Here is a 12,883-nt window from a genome sequence, read left to right as displayed (position 1 = left end):
TCGTTGGGCATCTGCCTTCAGCTCAGGTCATGGTCCCAGGGTCCTGGGATCAAGCCCCGCGTCGGGCTCCCTGCTCAGCGGGAAACCTGCTTCTCCCTCTCCCACTCCCCCTGCTTGTGTTCCCTCTCTCTCTCTGTCTCTCTGTCAAATAAATAAAATCTTTAAAAAAAAAAAATTTATTCATTTTAGAGAGGGAGAGAGAGAGTAAGCATGAGTGGGGGGAGGGAGAAAGGGAGAAGCAGACTCCCCACTGAGCAGGGAGCCCAGTGCGGGGCTGGATCCCAGGACCCCGGGATCATGACCTGAGCCGAAGGCAGACACTTAACAGACTGAGCCACCCAGGCACCCCTAGCCACTAAATATTTTTAAATGTACTTTGTGTGTATGTTTTTATTATATTACAAATACATTATTATGTTTTTCTGAAAATTTTTTGATTTGTTAGATCATTACAGCTATAATTTTTAATTAGTGCTTTATTACTTACCAAATATTTGTCAGTTCATTAAATTAATGCCAGTATATCTGGTTAGGTAATATTTCATGGAGTGTTTGTTATTTCATATATATAATGAGATTGAGTAGAAGTCATTTCATCCTCTGCTGCTAATTTCTGTTTCTTTGGCTAAGTATTTCTTAGAAGAATTTTAACAGGAAAAAAAAAAGAAAACAACAAAGAATTTTAACAGAAATTAGAGTCAGAAGGGAGGAATCTCAAATGACCATTTTTAGGTAGTAGAGAGTTCACTATTTCCACTCCTCCACGTAATGTAAAGCTGTGTAGTGGTCTTTTATGCAGGTTCATATCATCATGATCTTGGCCACAGAGTTTTCTTATTTCCACATACTTAAAAAATGAATTTGTGATGACCTAGAGTGAGGTGCTGACCTACTGGAACCAAATGAAAACTTCTCATTGAATGTGTCTGGTTTCATCTTAAGTTTAAGTTTAGTTACGATTCCATTCTTTAAACTTCAATAATGTGCTACCTTAGAAGAATATAAAAATATTAAGAAAAAATTTAAAGGTAGATTTAAATTAATTGTACTTTTTGCTAGTTTGCAGCTGTTGCAACTTTGCCATTCGATGTGGTAAAAACACAAAAGCAGACTCAACTTTGGACATATGAAAGTCATAAAAGTAAGTTTAAGTAATTTAAAACATTTTCAAGATGCCATGATCGGTTTTTCCTTTCCAGATGGGACTATCTAAATAAGAAAAATAAGATTTCTTTTTCAACCTCTGCTGCTTTAACTGAAACTACTATACTGTTAGAATGGAATGCCCAGAGAAAAAAATACTCTCAACTCCCTTCAAAACTTAAGAAATTTAAAAATCTATATATTTTGCCTGCCATCAGTTAAGTCTTATACCTGCTAAAGAGAAAACTATGTACTATATAACTATTCTTTCAAATAAATCTAGACAAATTAGGGTGAAGGATAGGAAATTCATGGGAATGCTTTTTCTCTTGGTGTGCTTTGTTTCATTAGTTTTGTGTATACATTTCAGTCTTAATGTTTTTTAGCTTCCCTTCCTTTTGATACGGTTTTTTCCTACCTGTTATCCTATGTTTACCTCTTTATAACCTGTAATTTCTTCTAGAACAAAAGTACACTCTAAGGAGCTTCTGCTAGATTCCTCTGTCATTATTATCTATAGAAGGTGTGGCAAATCCATTGGAAATTATCTATTACAAAAATGTGTCATGTAAACCTCATGATTGATAAATCTATTATAATAATGTTAATAAATTGTTCTATTGTTCAAACCCACCAGCATATTCTGTATACAAGTAAAATAGGTATTATAATTGTTGAAAGAAACACTGTTTACAAACACCTGAATCTGATGAATATTAGTGACTGCTTTGTCCTTGACTTTCCAGACTCTTAGTCCATTCTTGTAATAGGAGCTAACTAAAACCTGAAAAGTAACAAAGTTTATTATCAGGGTTCTTCCCACTTCTGTTTTGGGTGGGAGCCTTCTAGCTGCCTAAGCCCTATCTGTTCTCCCCTGATAGTTCAAAATTATTTTGTTTTATTCTCCCTTCCAACTCATCAGAATTCCTGTTTCCTCTATTACGTGAAGTGTTTAATTTAGTAGGAATATGGTCTTTGGTGTGATTCATGACTCGTGGCGATAGTGAGGGAAAAGGTGGGAATCTCTACAGTTAGATTCTGATGCTCTAAGTGGCTCTCTTCTGAGAGCCACTTAACTGGAGTCACCTGGGGTGCTTTTTCATTACATCTAAAGCTGGGCACCACCGCCAGTGGACTGTCATAAAGACCTAATCTGGGACTCTTAACTTGTGTATTCTGAAAATGTTCCCTAGGTGATAGTGATTGTACATCCTCCTTGAGACGGGCATCAAGGAGGCATCTTCTTTCACTAGATTCAACTCTCACCTATCACTCTTTTTTTTCTAGTGTTTCTCCAGTAAACCCCAAAGGAGAAACCTTAAATAAGTCTTAGGTCTTTATTTTGTATGGTTATCATTGGTCACTTTTACCTGTTACTCTGCTTCAGCTATGAACCAGGTATATTTAGCAAGATATGCTTTTACTGCAAACTACACTTCTGATTTGAGTGATAACCCCTATTTTTTCTCATTTTATCATTTTTTAACCCACCAAAGAGTGGAGGCGTTCTCCACTCTGTAGCTCAGCTACAGCAAATCCATTACCTCTAAGCAAAAAGAAAAATAAGAAGTGTTCTATAGAAAATGATGCTGAGTTCCTTGTAAGAATATGATCTCTGTAGCAGCGCACTTTGACCATGTCTCCCATCCATTAGTCGACTCCTGATTTGAGTGCACCATGCTGGTCTATACAGACTAGTGAGGCCGTCTCTAAGTCCTCAAACAGCTCATAATGTAATGGAAAAGAAACATATTAGGATGTAGTGAGTGCCAGATTTCATAATAGAGACAACTATTTCCTCACTTATGAGCCCATCATTTATAATTTAAAAAAATTTAATGTCACCTTTCAGGTTTTTAAACCTAGCTCAGATCCACCTGTTTTCGACAGTTGCAGTTAAATTTTTTTCTATGAACATATTCAGTATTTTAAAATTCTTCAACAGAAATTTTAAAACCATTAAAAAATGGTTATATGTGACAAATTTGTGAAGAGAAAGGCTCCATCTTAGTAGTCATGCGGACGATGCCAACCAGAAGGGCAGTGAGAGGACATTTGATATGCACTGGGTTGTTGGCGGGAGTGCTCATGCCGGGCAGGTGGGAGTCTGAGTTTGGAAAATAATCTGGCAGTCTCAAAAAAGGCTCTTTGAACAAGCAGCTTTCCACCTTTGATATGTGCCCTAGAGAAACGTCTGCACGTGTACAAGGATACTCACTGCAGGATTCTTCAAAAAGGTAGAAAGCACCAAAATAGTCCCTGGCAAGGAAATGGGCAAACTGTGATAATCCATATAAAAAATAAATCAAATATAGCTGTATTGCCAATATGGATAATCCTAATGTACAAATGTGCAGTGTGATAGTATTTATACAAAGTTTAAGAGCATGATAAGCAAGAGTATATATTATTTATGGATATGTTCAGATGTAATAAAGTTTAAACACAAGCATGAGAAAGATAAAGGAAAAAAGAAAGACAAGAGAGTGTTTACCTCTCAGGAAAGAGGAAGAAGAATACTGAGAGGGAATATATTTGCTGCATAATTGCTAGGATTTGATAAATGTGGATGGTCAGTAAATGAGTGTTTCTTTTATTGTTGTCTATGCTTGAAATATGAAATAACCAGTGTTTCCTTACAACGTAAGAAGTTACTTATTACCTGTAGGAATAGCTCTAGAGTGTTGGAACTTTAGGCAGGAGATACTTTGGAGATTTGATGAGCGTGTGACCGAGGCTTACCTTCAGTTGGTAACGCTTTCTGTCCATTCTCTTCTGCACTGATTGCACCCTGCTATTTAAATAGGGACCACTTTGGATCTTGAATTCTAAAAATACCTGGCTACTGGGCTTCCTTTCTTTCACTAGTTGTTTCCAAAATGTAAATGGAATAATTTAAACATGAAGAAGTTGCCGACTTGTCATGTAAAATTTTTGTCATTAACTTTCTTTAGAAAGTTAAATTTCATTCATAAATACTTTGTCTTGGTTTCAAAAATGCCTCCGTCCTGTTGGATTGCTATAGTTATTATCTTTATACCTACAGATTTATATTGATCATACAGCGTCTTAAATAAATCACAAAACCTCATTTATCTTCATGGTCAGAGAATCTGGTATTTCTGCAAATGAGATTTGAGATAATGAGCCCATGCCATTAAGTGGTAAAATTCTAAAAAGCCATTTTTAAAAGCTGTCTTTCTCCAACCTTTTCTTTTTTTTCCCTGGGCATGCTTAATAATACATAGCTTAATCTTTCTGAATGACTCCGAGTTGTCATCCACGTTCACATTGACTATCATAGTCTTATAAATGCAGCTCTGAGCAGCTAATGGGGTTACTGTAGCAGCGTTTGCCTCTCATCCAGCTGATCTCAAACCAAGACTTTGATAACCTCAGTGTGTCAGCTGTCACAGTGTTCACGTGGTGTAGTGTGCCTGCTTCCTAGCAGACTCCTTTTTTACCCACTGATCTAGTAATCTGGGACCTAAGGCAGCTGCTTAGAATCACTGTGTAAAATGAAGGTAAGTAAACTTTGTGCATGAATAGCTCATTCATAGCTGTGTGTTTGAACATCAGTGACATCTATTTTTGTTTTTAAAAAATAGTTTTTTACTTTAAGATATTTGAGTGGTTGCAAATAAGAGAGATGTTACTGTTAATTAAAGGCTGGAGATGCCAAGTGTGCTTCTAGTGACTGTACAGTTTGAAATATTTTTTTCATCAAATTTTATAAAAATGCAGAATTTTGTTTAAAAAAAGGCTAAGTCTGCCCTTTGGAGGAGACAAGATTGATATCAAGACTGGCACATCTAGGGGCGCCTGGGTGGCTCAGTCATTAAGCGTCTGCCTTCAGCTCAGGTCATGATCCCAGGGTCCTGGGATCGAACCCCGCATCGGGCTCCCTGCTCAGCGGGAAGCCTGCTTCTCCCTCTCCCGCTCCCCCTGCTTGTGTTCCCTGTCTCGCTGTGTCTCTGTCAGACAAATCTTTTAAAAAAAAGAGAGAGACTGGCACATCTGTTCAGAAAGGTTTTAATAAAGGCAGACAGACCTCCCTAGGGAGAGTGAGCTATTCTTTTCAGAACTTCTTAGGAAAAAAACATTTTTTTAAAGATGTGCAATAAAAATGTAATGAAAAATGGTTATCAGGGCTTCTGTTTGGCTTTGGGGACCCCATGAAAATTTCTGTACATCTTTTAAATTTTTCATTTTAAGGCATGGAAATATGTATAAAGGATACTACCCACCACCAAGCTTAAGAAACTTAATTCAGAGACTCCATCTGTATATTCCCCCTTGATTATATCCAGTTGTATACACCTTAAAGACCTTCTTCTAATTCTTTTTAATGAATCCAATTGTTAGAAATAAGATTTTGGGTAAATTTTAGGTAAATAGATCTGTTCTTATTATAATGATTATACATGCCCAAAGGTCAAACATTTTTATGTGTATTATGTGTATTATAAGTTATTAAGGGATAATTTATAAAGTATTATTTCTTTAACATTTAGTTTCTATGCCTTTGCCTATGTCAACCTGGACTATCATGAAGAACATTGTTGCTAAGAATGGATTTGCAGGATTATTTACAGGTAAAAATACGTGCTTTACCAAATTGTTGAATAAAATGGTTACTTTTACATCTGTCATCTTCCTAAATTAACTTTAAGCAGGAAATTATTGAAAACATTCCCCATTTATGAAAACATACCACATTTATGATATTAAAGCAAACATCTTAGGGATGCCTGGGTGGCTCAGTCAGTTAAGCATATGCCTTCAGCTCAGGTCATGATCCCGGAGTTCCAGGATCGAGCCTGGCATCGGGCTCCCTGATCAGCAAGGAGTCTGCTTCTCCCTCTCCCTCTGCTTCTCCCTCTGCTGATGCGTGCGCTTGTGCTCTCACTCTCTCAAATAAAATCTTTTTTAAAAATTATATTTTTTAAACATAAGGCAAAATTTGTTCTGATTTTTTTTCTATTCTCTTTTCAGGCCTCATTCCCCGTTTAATTAAAATTGCTCCTGCTTGTGCTATTATGATCAGTACCTATGAATTTGGGAAGGCTTTTTTCCAAAAGCAAAATGCTCGAAGACAACAATACTAGTGATGCTGTTTCAACTTGAATTAACAACCAAAGCCAAATAGTAAGATGGAGACTCTTGGGCAAAAACTCTTTCACCATTATCTTAAAATGGTTTTATATATTTCTTTCTTATGATTTAAATGAGCAGTAATTTCTACTTTGCCTCTGAATCATAACCCTAATTTTAAAATAAATTCTGTTACTCTGATTTTTGAGATATTGAAAAAGATATTCCAGAAGTCACACCATTAAATGTTCCTGTAAAGAAAGGAAAAATTATTCCTTAGCACTGAAAGTGATAATCTCTTGAGAGTTTGATATTATAGATTTCGGTATAACGTCATTGGGAATGTGTCAGATATATCAGAACATTTTGAATTGTGTGCTGAATGATGTGCAGAGTCTAGAAGAAAAATTCCTGTCTCTAACTCACACTTAAATCATGCACATAGATATTTAAGTATTCCAACAAAATAGATAATAGATGGCAGTCTTTAAATAACATTATTCGCATTTACCTAATTACCTATTAGATTTTTTTTAATTCAAATGCATTAGTTTTTTTATTTTACACCTCCTGTTGCTGTGATAAGGCTTCACCAGTATTAGGATTTCTCTGCCTAAAGGTATGGCTGTTTTATCTTTATGAACCAGAATATAACTGTTTATGTGATAAAGATATTTTTGGTGACTAAAGACTATTATCTACTGTTTCTACAAGAGAGAAGGAGTCTTTACTGATTGTGTTAAATGTTTGGCACAGTGAATCTTGGGTGTGCACTGGAAAACCACATTATATTTAGAGTGGTAAAAAGAACGTTTCAGCCTGGGAAGGGCCCTGGTTTCAGCTGTCTTGGAATCCAGGTATCACTGTTTGTGGAGCTCTCGAGGTCACACGTATTGTTGTCTTAACAACACTGAAATTAACACAGTATAAGCCACAAGTACTTCCACAGTGTCCCTTGATTTTACACATCTCATGTTAGTATGCTACATCAAGAGACTAAAGAGGCCACTGTTTCCTTGAACAAACAGCTTTTAGTCACTACAGGCTAATGGCTCAGTAATGTAGCTCATGGCTGTAGGAATGAAACAGGACTATGATGGAGGGACAGAAATGTTATTTTTGTTTTTGATTTATTTTCTCAGGATCTATATCCTATAAGAAAAAGCACTTTATTGCAGTCTATGTGTATGCTATGACAATGTGAAGTTTTGGTTTTTTTTCCTAAAATAGAGTAATATATAGTTAGGTGATAGATCTCTAGTGTTGGTAGAGGAATTATGTATTTTGTATTTTAGGAGAAAAGTTCATATGTTTCGTCAGAAATAAACTATATAGGGTTAGTATGTAATCTTGTGTTTACTTTATCCTGTGTTGATTTCCCTTAAATTTTTAACATACATATCTATAAAATCATAAATGTTTATGGCTTTAACTTACATTTCCATTAAAGTATTTTATGCTTAAAATTATCACTGTGCTTCAAGCTATTTTCATATAAAATCATTATGTTAATGCTGTATTTTATAAACACTGCTGTTTAACGGTATTAAATTTAAATTTACCTTTGTTCTGTTATGCTTTTTGGTAACTGGTAGAAAAGAGAAAAATTTAAATTTATAATTATTAAGAAGCAGTCACATATTTCAACTTAATAGAAATACCAGTAGGGAAATCCCCATCGCCCTCCCACCCCCAAAACAGACTGCACTTATGGAAAATTCTTAGCATTTATGCCTAAAATAAATCTAATTCCCTAGTAGCTTTTCTAGTACATATTACAGCCATGTATCTGCATGAAAAGGGTGAATTGAAGCTTTCTTTATACTTAAGTGGTAAAGAAGCATTAATGCTTTATTTAAACAAAAAAAAATAGTAGCAACTGAAAAGCACTTGGCTAGAAATTATAATCTTGGTCATGTTTCTGAAAGCTAATAGTTTCGATCTACGTGAAATTTTCTAACAAATACGTGTACTTCCTTATGTGTGTGTACATTTTTAAAAAAGAAATTCAAGTTTTACATCTTTGCCACCTTCCATATAATACACATTTGACTTTTTGAACAAGCAGATATGAAGTTAAAATAAATTTTTCTTTTATTTCTAGGAAACTATTCACTATGCTTAGACTCCTTTAAATTCTTACCTCTTGGGCACCTGGGTGGCTCAGTTGGTTAAGCGACTGCCTTCAGCTCAGGTCATGATCCTGGAGTCCTGGGATTGAGTCCCGCAATCGGGCTTCCTGCTCAGCGGGGAGTCTGCTTCTCCCTCTGACCCTCCCCCCATCTCTTGTGCTTTCTCTCTGTCTCTCAAATAAATAAAATCTTTAAAAATAAATAAATTCTTCCCTCTTTCTGGAGCATGAATTCCAGGGATATGGGAAAGTTTAGTATATCAGGTTTTAATTTTTTTTCCAAAACAAACTTTTTAAATAAATTTTAACCTATCATTTGACATCTCCGATCTTTTCCGTGGCCGCCTCAAGTTTAAGAAGCACTGGAGATAGGAAGTGCTTCAGATACTCACTTGGCTACAAAGCTGGCTGAGCTGTGATTGACAGGGCTGCAGAGGGAGTGCTGAGGGATTCTCCACTGAGCTTGCGGGGACTGTCAGGAAATGCTCCTAAGATGAAGACAATTAAACGTACCTGGACCGGGCAGTCTCAGTCAGGCAACGGAAGTTAGTCCCAAGGAAGGAAAAACAGGAAGGCAACTGGAAACCAAGCAAGTATTTTTGGCACAGGTCTAAGAATTACAGAGTTGGGTTTGGTTTCCCGCCCCCCCAAGACCAGCAATTATTTTAACTGAAAAGAAAAGAGGGTAGCATAGTTTAGCACAGCACAGCACACACCAGAATGTGTCACATGTAGTAAGGCTGAGTCTTATGTAGTGAAACTTTAGCTTCAGTTGGGTTTTAGAGAAATCATCAGCACTATAGAAAATGGGGACTTATATAGTAAGGACTGGTTTGGACCAGAATAGACTTTGAAAAGGGACCATAATAACATTGATGTGATTTTTATCTGCCCCTTCCTATCAGTTAAAAAGAACTAATGCTTAAAAAAGAAAAACTGCTTTGCTTCCAGAAGAACAAAGGGAACCAATTAAAAAATACTTAAGAGCCCTGATGTTCAAAGCAGTTGTGTGACATTTCAGAGGGAATTGACCAAGAATTTCCCTAAGTTGTCAATTTGAGACACACTTTTAACCACTTGAAAACCTGTGTGTAAGTCTAGTAAATACGACTTAAATAACTTAGTTTATATAATTTCATTTAATGCTGACATCATCTTGATGCCATCATAGGTTCTGAGAAGATGATGTTTCCATTTTATAGGTGAGAAAACAAACATGGCTCTTATATAATTATGTTAGCAACTACCAAAATCACTACTGTATTGTACAACTTCAACCGATAACTGTGTATTATAAAGCAGATCATGTAATTTTTTTTAAATAAAAGGATATTTGAGTTGAAATAAAGATTTGTCCAAAACCTTTTGTCATATTAGTATTTTAGGTGTTGAGTAATATACATTTACCGTATTTGCTAAAACAAAAAGTACAGTGTACAGCTGAATCCAGTAAGTTGTCTTGAAGGTAAAAATATAAGCACTACTGCATGGTACAAAACGTTTAATATACATGCAACAAATATAGTACATCAAGGCAACAAAATGCACATGGAATTATTAGCATATAATTCAGCATTCTGTTTTGGGTAGGGTGTGTAAACAGTAAACACTACCATCTAAAATTAAAGATTGAGACATACATTGTTTCCTCATGCAAACATTAGCTACATGTATAACTAGTGTGAGATGAAATGTATAGAAACCTGAATTCACATTAGCAGATGAATTTTATACCAAGAGCTCCAAGAAAGGAGGAAAAGTCATGATCCTCAGATGTCATGTTTAAATCTGCATTTAGCAGTATGTTAAGATGCACAAGTTACTGTATGCATTAGACAAATCTGGAAAATGTTATCAATTATGGAATCTTGAATTTCCTTCCTATATTATAAAATGTATGGAAAAAAATTTAATGATTTTTTTTAATTACTGAGGAAATAAATGTCAGTTGAGAGTGGACCATGAATGATAAAGCATTTTAAACATTCTGATCGTTTTTTAGGAAAGCAACAATTGCTTAAGGCCAACCTAAAAATTTTCAAGTTCCCCTCCTTAGCCACTTCCTACTCCCTCCTCCCAAGGTTTCCACTGTCCTCACTTTGCATCTTCCTTCCATCCCCATGCTCATTAAAAATTGCTTTGGATACCTCACTCATAAGAAAGTATACAGAATTAAGAGTAGGTATCAGTAAATTGTTAAAGGTATCATTTTTCAAGAATATTTGCATTTTAACAAGTACTAAAGCCTTAAGCTAAAGGAATAAAGCTCTGAGTATGTTCTGGTACATCTAGAATAACTTATTTTAATGGCTTCCAGGCCTCCCTTTGTCCTTTAAATGACTTTGAACGGTCTTGCATATAAGACTGGCCGAATTATTTATTATCTTAAATCCCGAATTATGAGAATAAAGCTCTAAATATTGCAGAGAACCACCACACTCCTACATTTCTAATACAAAGAATGATGTAGTAAGTTCAGCGTGCTTGCCTCCTCTGAATAAAATAAATTGTAGGGGAAACACTGTTCCTACGTGTCTAAGCTACTGAGTTTGAATGTAATGTTTTATTAATAAACAAAAATAGCGTATGAAGTCCCCATTAAATATTGTGTCCTCTTCATGTAAACAATGTATAAAACTTCTTTGGCACAACTGATATTTTCCTCATAGCACTTATTAGAAAATACACTTCATACGTTTTCTCTTTCAATATGGTGGGATTTTGATGGATGAAATATATAGTTCCAAAAACTGCAAAAAGATTTTATAGCGCATAACTTTTTTAAAAAGAAAACTAATTTTTTTTTACCTGTAGATGTGCAGGGATTTCGAACATTAACATCAGTTTTTAACATTAACATGGCATGATTCATTGCTGCACACAAGGGAGAACAAAACAGCACTCTTATGTCAGACGTACTGTTGAGTATGGTGAGACTCTACTGATCCTTACTTGAAGGTTCTCAAATCCTTAAATGAACTCGGAATCTTTCCTAATAAAATACTTTCCAACATCTGTTCTACGTTTTTAAATGTTTCCAACTACTGAGGAATATTTGATATTTTTAAATAACCCTTTAAGAGAATCTTGAGAAAACGATTTATTCATTTTACCAAAATGGTGTAAAATACTTTCCCTATGACCCTGACAAATTTAGTAATGGCCTAAAGACACATTCCTACAAAATTTATAAAATGTTAATGGAATGTTGTACCAAATGAATACTTAAAAAACTGAGTAAGCCACTATGAAACCAGCTGAGAACCTCCTCATATGAAAAACAAGGCATTTAAACACCAGAACCTAGGAAGAAATGAATGAAAGATGAAATTAACAAGTCATTTTTAGAAAATGTAATCTTTGAATAAAAGAGTAAAAGAAAATACTTAGTTTATGTCTCTGAAATAAAACCTTGAACTCAGTCTCTGGCGATTATGGTACATTTAAATATATGAAAATCAGCTGAAAAATATACATCACAATTTGCAATGGATTATTAATTTAGAGGATATTTGAAAGTTTTTTAAGCCTATCCATTTTTAATCTTCCTCAGTGACAAATATAAGAATCTTAAAATGGCAGGATCATTTTCACTCAGAAGGGCACGTGGAGTGCACTGAATTCTCTAATAGAAGCAAAAGAATTCCAGACATGTGCCAGAACAATATAAAATTCCAAAGGTTTTCCCAGCAGTCAAACTTATGTAAATAGAACATTTGCAACATAAAAACTTCTGGCTTTGACATAAAATTTTTCAGGATGGAGTTAAGCCTGGACTCGTTATCTCTGTTGTGGGACTTGCAAGGTAGTCATTAGATTTGAGACTTGTTAGAGATTTGTAACTTGCCACTGATGTTAGAGATCCACAGAGACCGAGTAATGAGGGAGTGTCTTCTTTACCTGAAAGTTAAGATAAAATAACAAATATGTAATTGCCCTTGAAGAATGATACCAAAAGATCCTATAAAACTAAAAACTTACATAATGTCACAAAATACCGTGAACATACCTAATTATGTATTTCCGTAGCTTCAGTGTCACCCTTCAAAAAACATTACCAGAGGAGTATGTGTGCTCCTCGTAACAGTTCTAGATACGGAAGTTTGAGATGCCGTGTTTTAGGACAAAAGTAAAACTTATTTTTTTCCAGAATATGTTCATGTTCAGTTAGTAAAGGATAATAAACTAACAGTACCAATGCCCAGGCCACAGAAATACCAGGAAATCCTATGCAGGTTAAGTAATGCAGCAGAAGCAAAACTGGTTCAGTTCAGGAGGAGCTGCACTGGGAGAGCTTCGACTCACTTACTGAACATTTACTCGGCAGCTACCTTGCATCAGGAACTTTGTCATGTCCTGGACTTCGGTTCGCCCATGAAGGAAGACTGGCAGATCTGTTTTCACAGCTGGGAAACATGAGTTCTTTCCAGAGCTGGTTAAGTTTGCAAATACCAGCTAGAAGTGGCTGGTTTGAGGCTGTGAATGGCTGAGGTCTTTGCAAATTAGTAGGTTCCC

General features: G+C 35.5%; 2 protein-coding genes across 9 annotated transcripts in view; one reads left to right on the top strand and one right to left on the bottom strand.

Annotated features, from left to right (window-relative positions):
- SLC25A40 (solute carrier family 25 member 40) overlaps positions 1–12,883 on the top strand; it is a 63,300-nt gene that overhangs the window by 43,006 nt on the left and 7,411 nt on the right. For 2 of the 4 annotated variants that reach the window (XM_025872827.2, XM_073898752.1), the window contains 3 exons: positions 1,060–1,141; positions 5,658–5,738; positions 6,139–9,547. In XM_025872827.2, coding sequence (XP_025728612.1) covers positions 1,060–1,141; positions 5,658–5,738; positions 6,139–6,251 — 276 coding nt within the window. In that variant the 3' untranslated portion in view covers positions 6,252–9,547. Of the gene's footprint in view, positions 1–1,059; positions 1,142–5,657; positions 5,739–6,138; positions 9,548–12,883 lie in introns of those variants that run through there. The other 2 variants (XM_073898754.1, XM_073898753.1) reach the window with 2 other exon arrangements.
- The window catches only part of RUNDC3B (RUN domain containing 3B), a 126,705-nt gene continuing 124,278 nt past the window's right edge, over positions 10,457–12,883 (bottom strand). For 4 of the 5 annotated variants that reach the window (XM_025872825.2, XM_073898750.1, XM_073898749.1 and 1 more), the window contains one exon: positions 10,457–12,268. In XM_025872825.2, coding sequence (XP_025728610.1) covers positions 12,123–12,268 — 146 coding nt within the window. In that variant the 3' untranslated portion in view covers positions 10,457–12,122. The remainder of the gene's footprint in view (positions 12,269–12,883) is intronic. The other variant, XM_073898751.1, reaches the window with a different exon arrangement.

Source organism: Callorhinus ursinus, unplaced genomic scaffold (genome assembly GCF_003265705.2).
Source record: "Callorhinus ursinus isolate GAN/ISIS: 27379988/994484 unplaced genomic scaffold, GSC_fseal_2.0 scaffold12, whole genome shotgun sequence".
In the NCBI taxonomy this organism is placed as follows: Eukaryota; Metazoa; Chordata; class Mammalia; order Carnivora; family Otariidae; genus Callorhinus; species Callorhinus ursinus.
The sequence above is the reverse complement of the archived record's forward strand: the minus strand, read 5'-3'. Positions and strand labels throughout refer to the sequence as shown.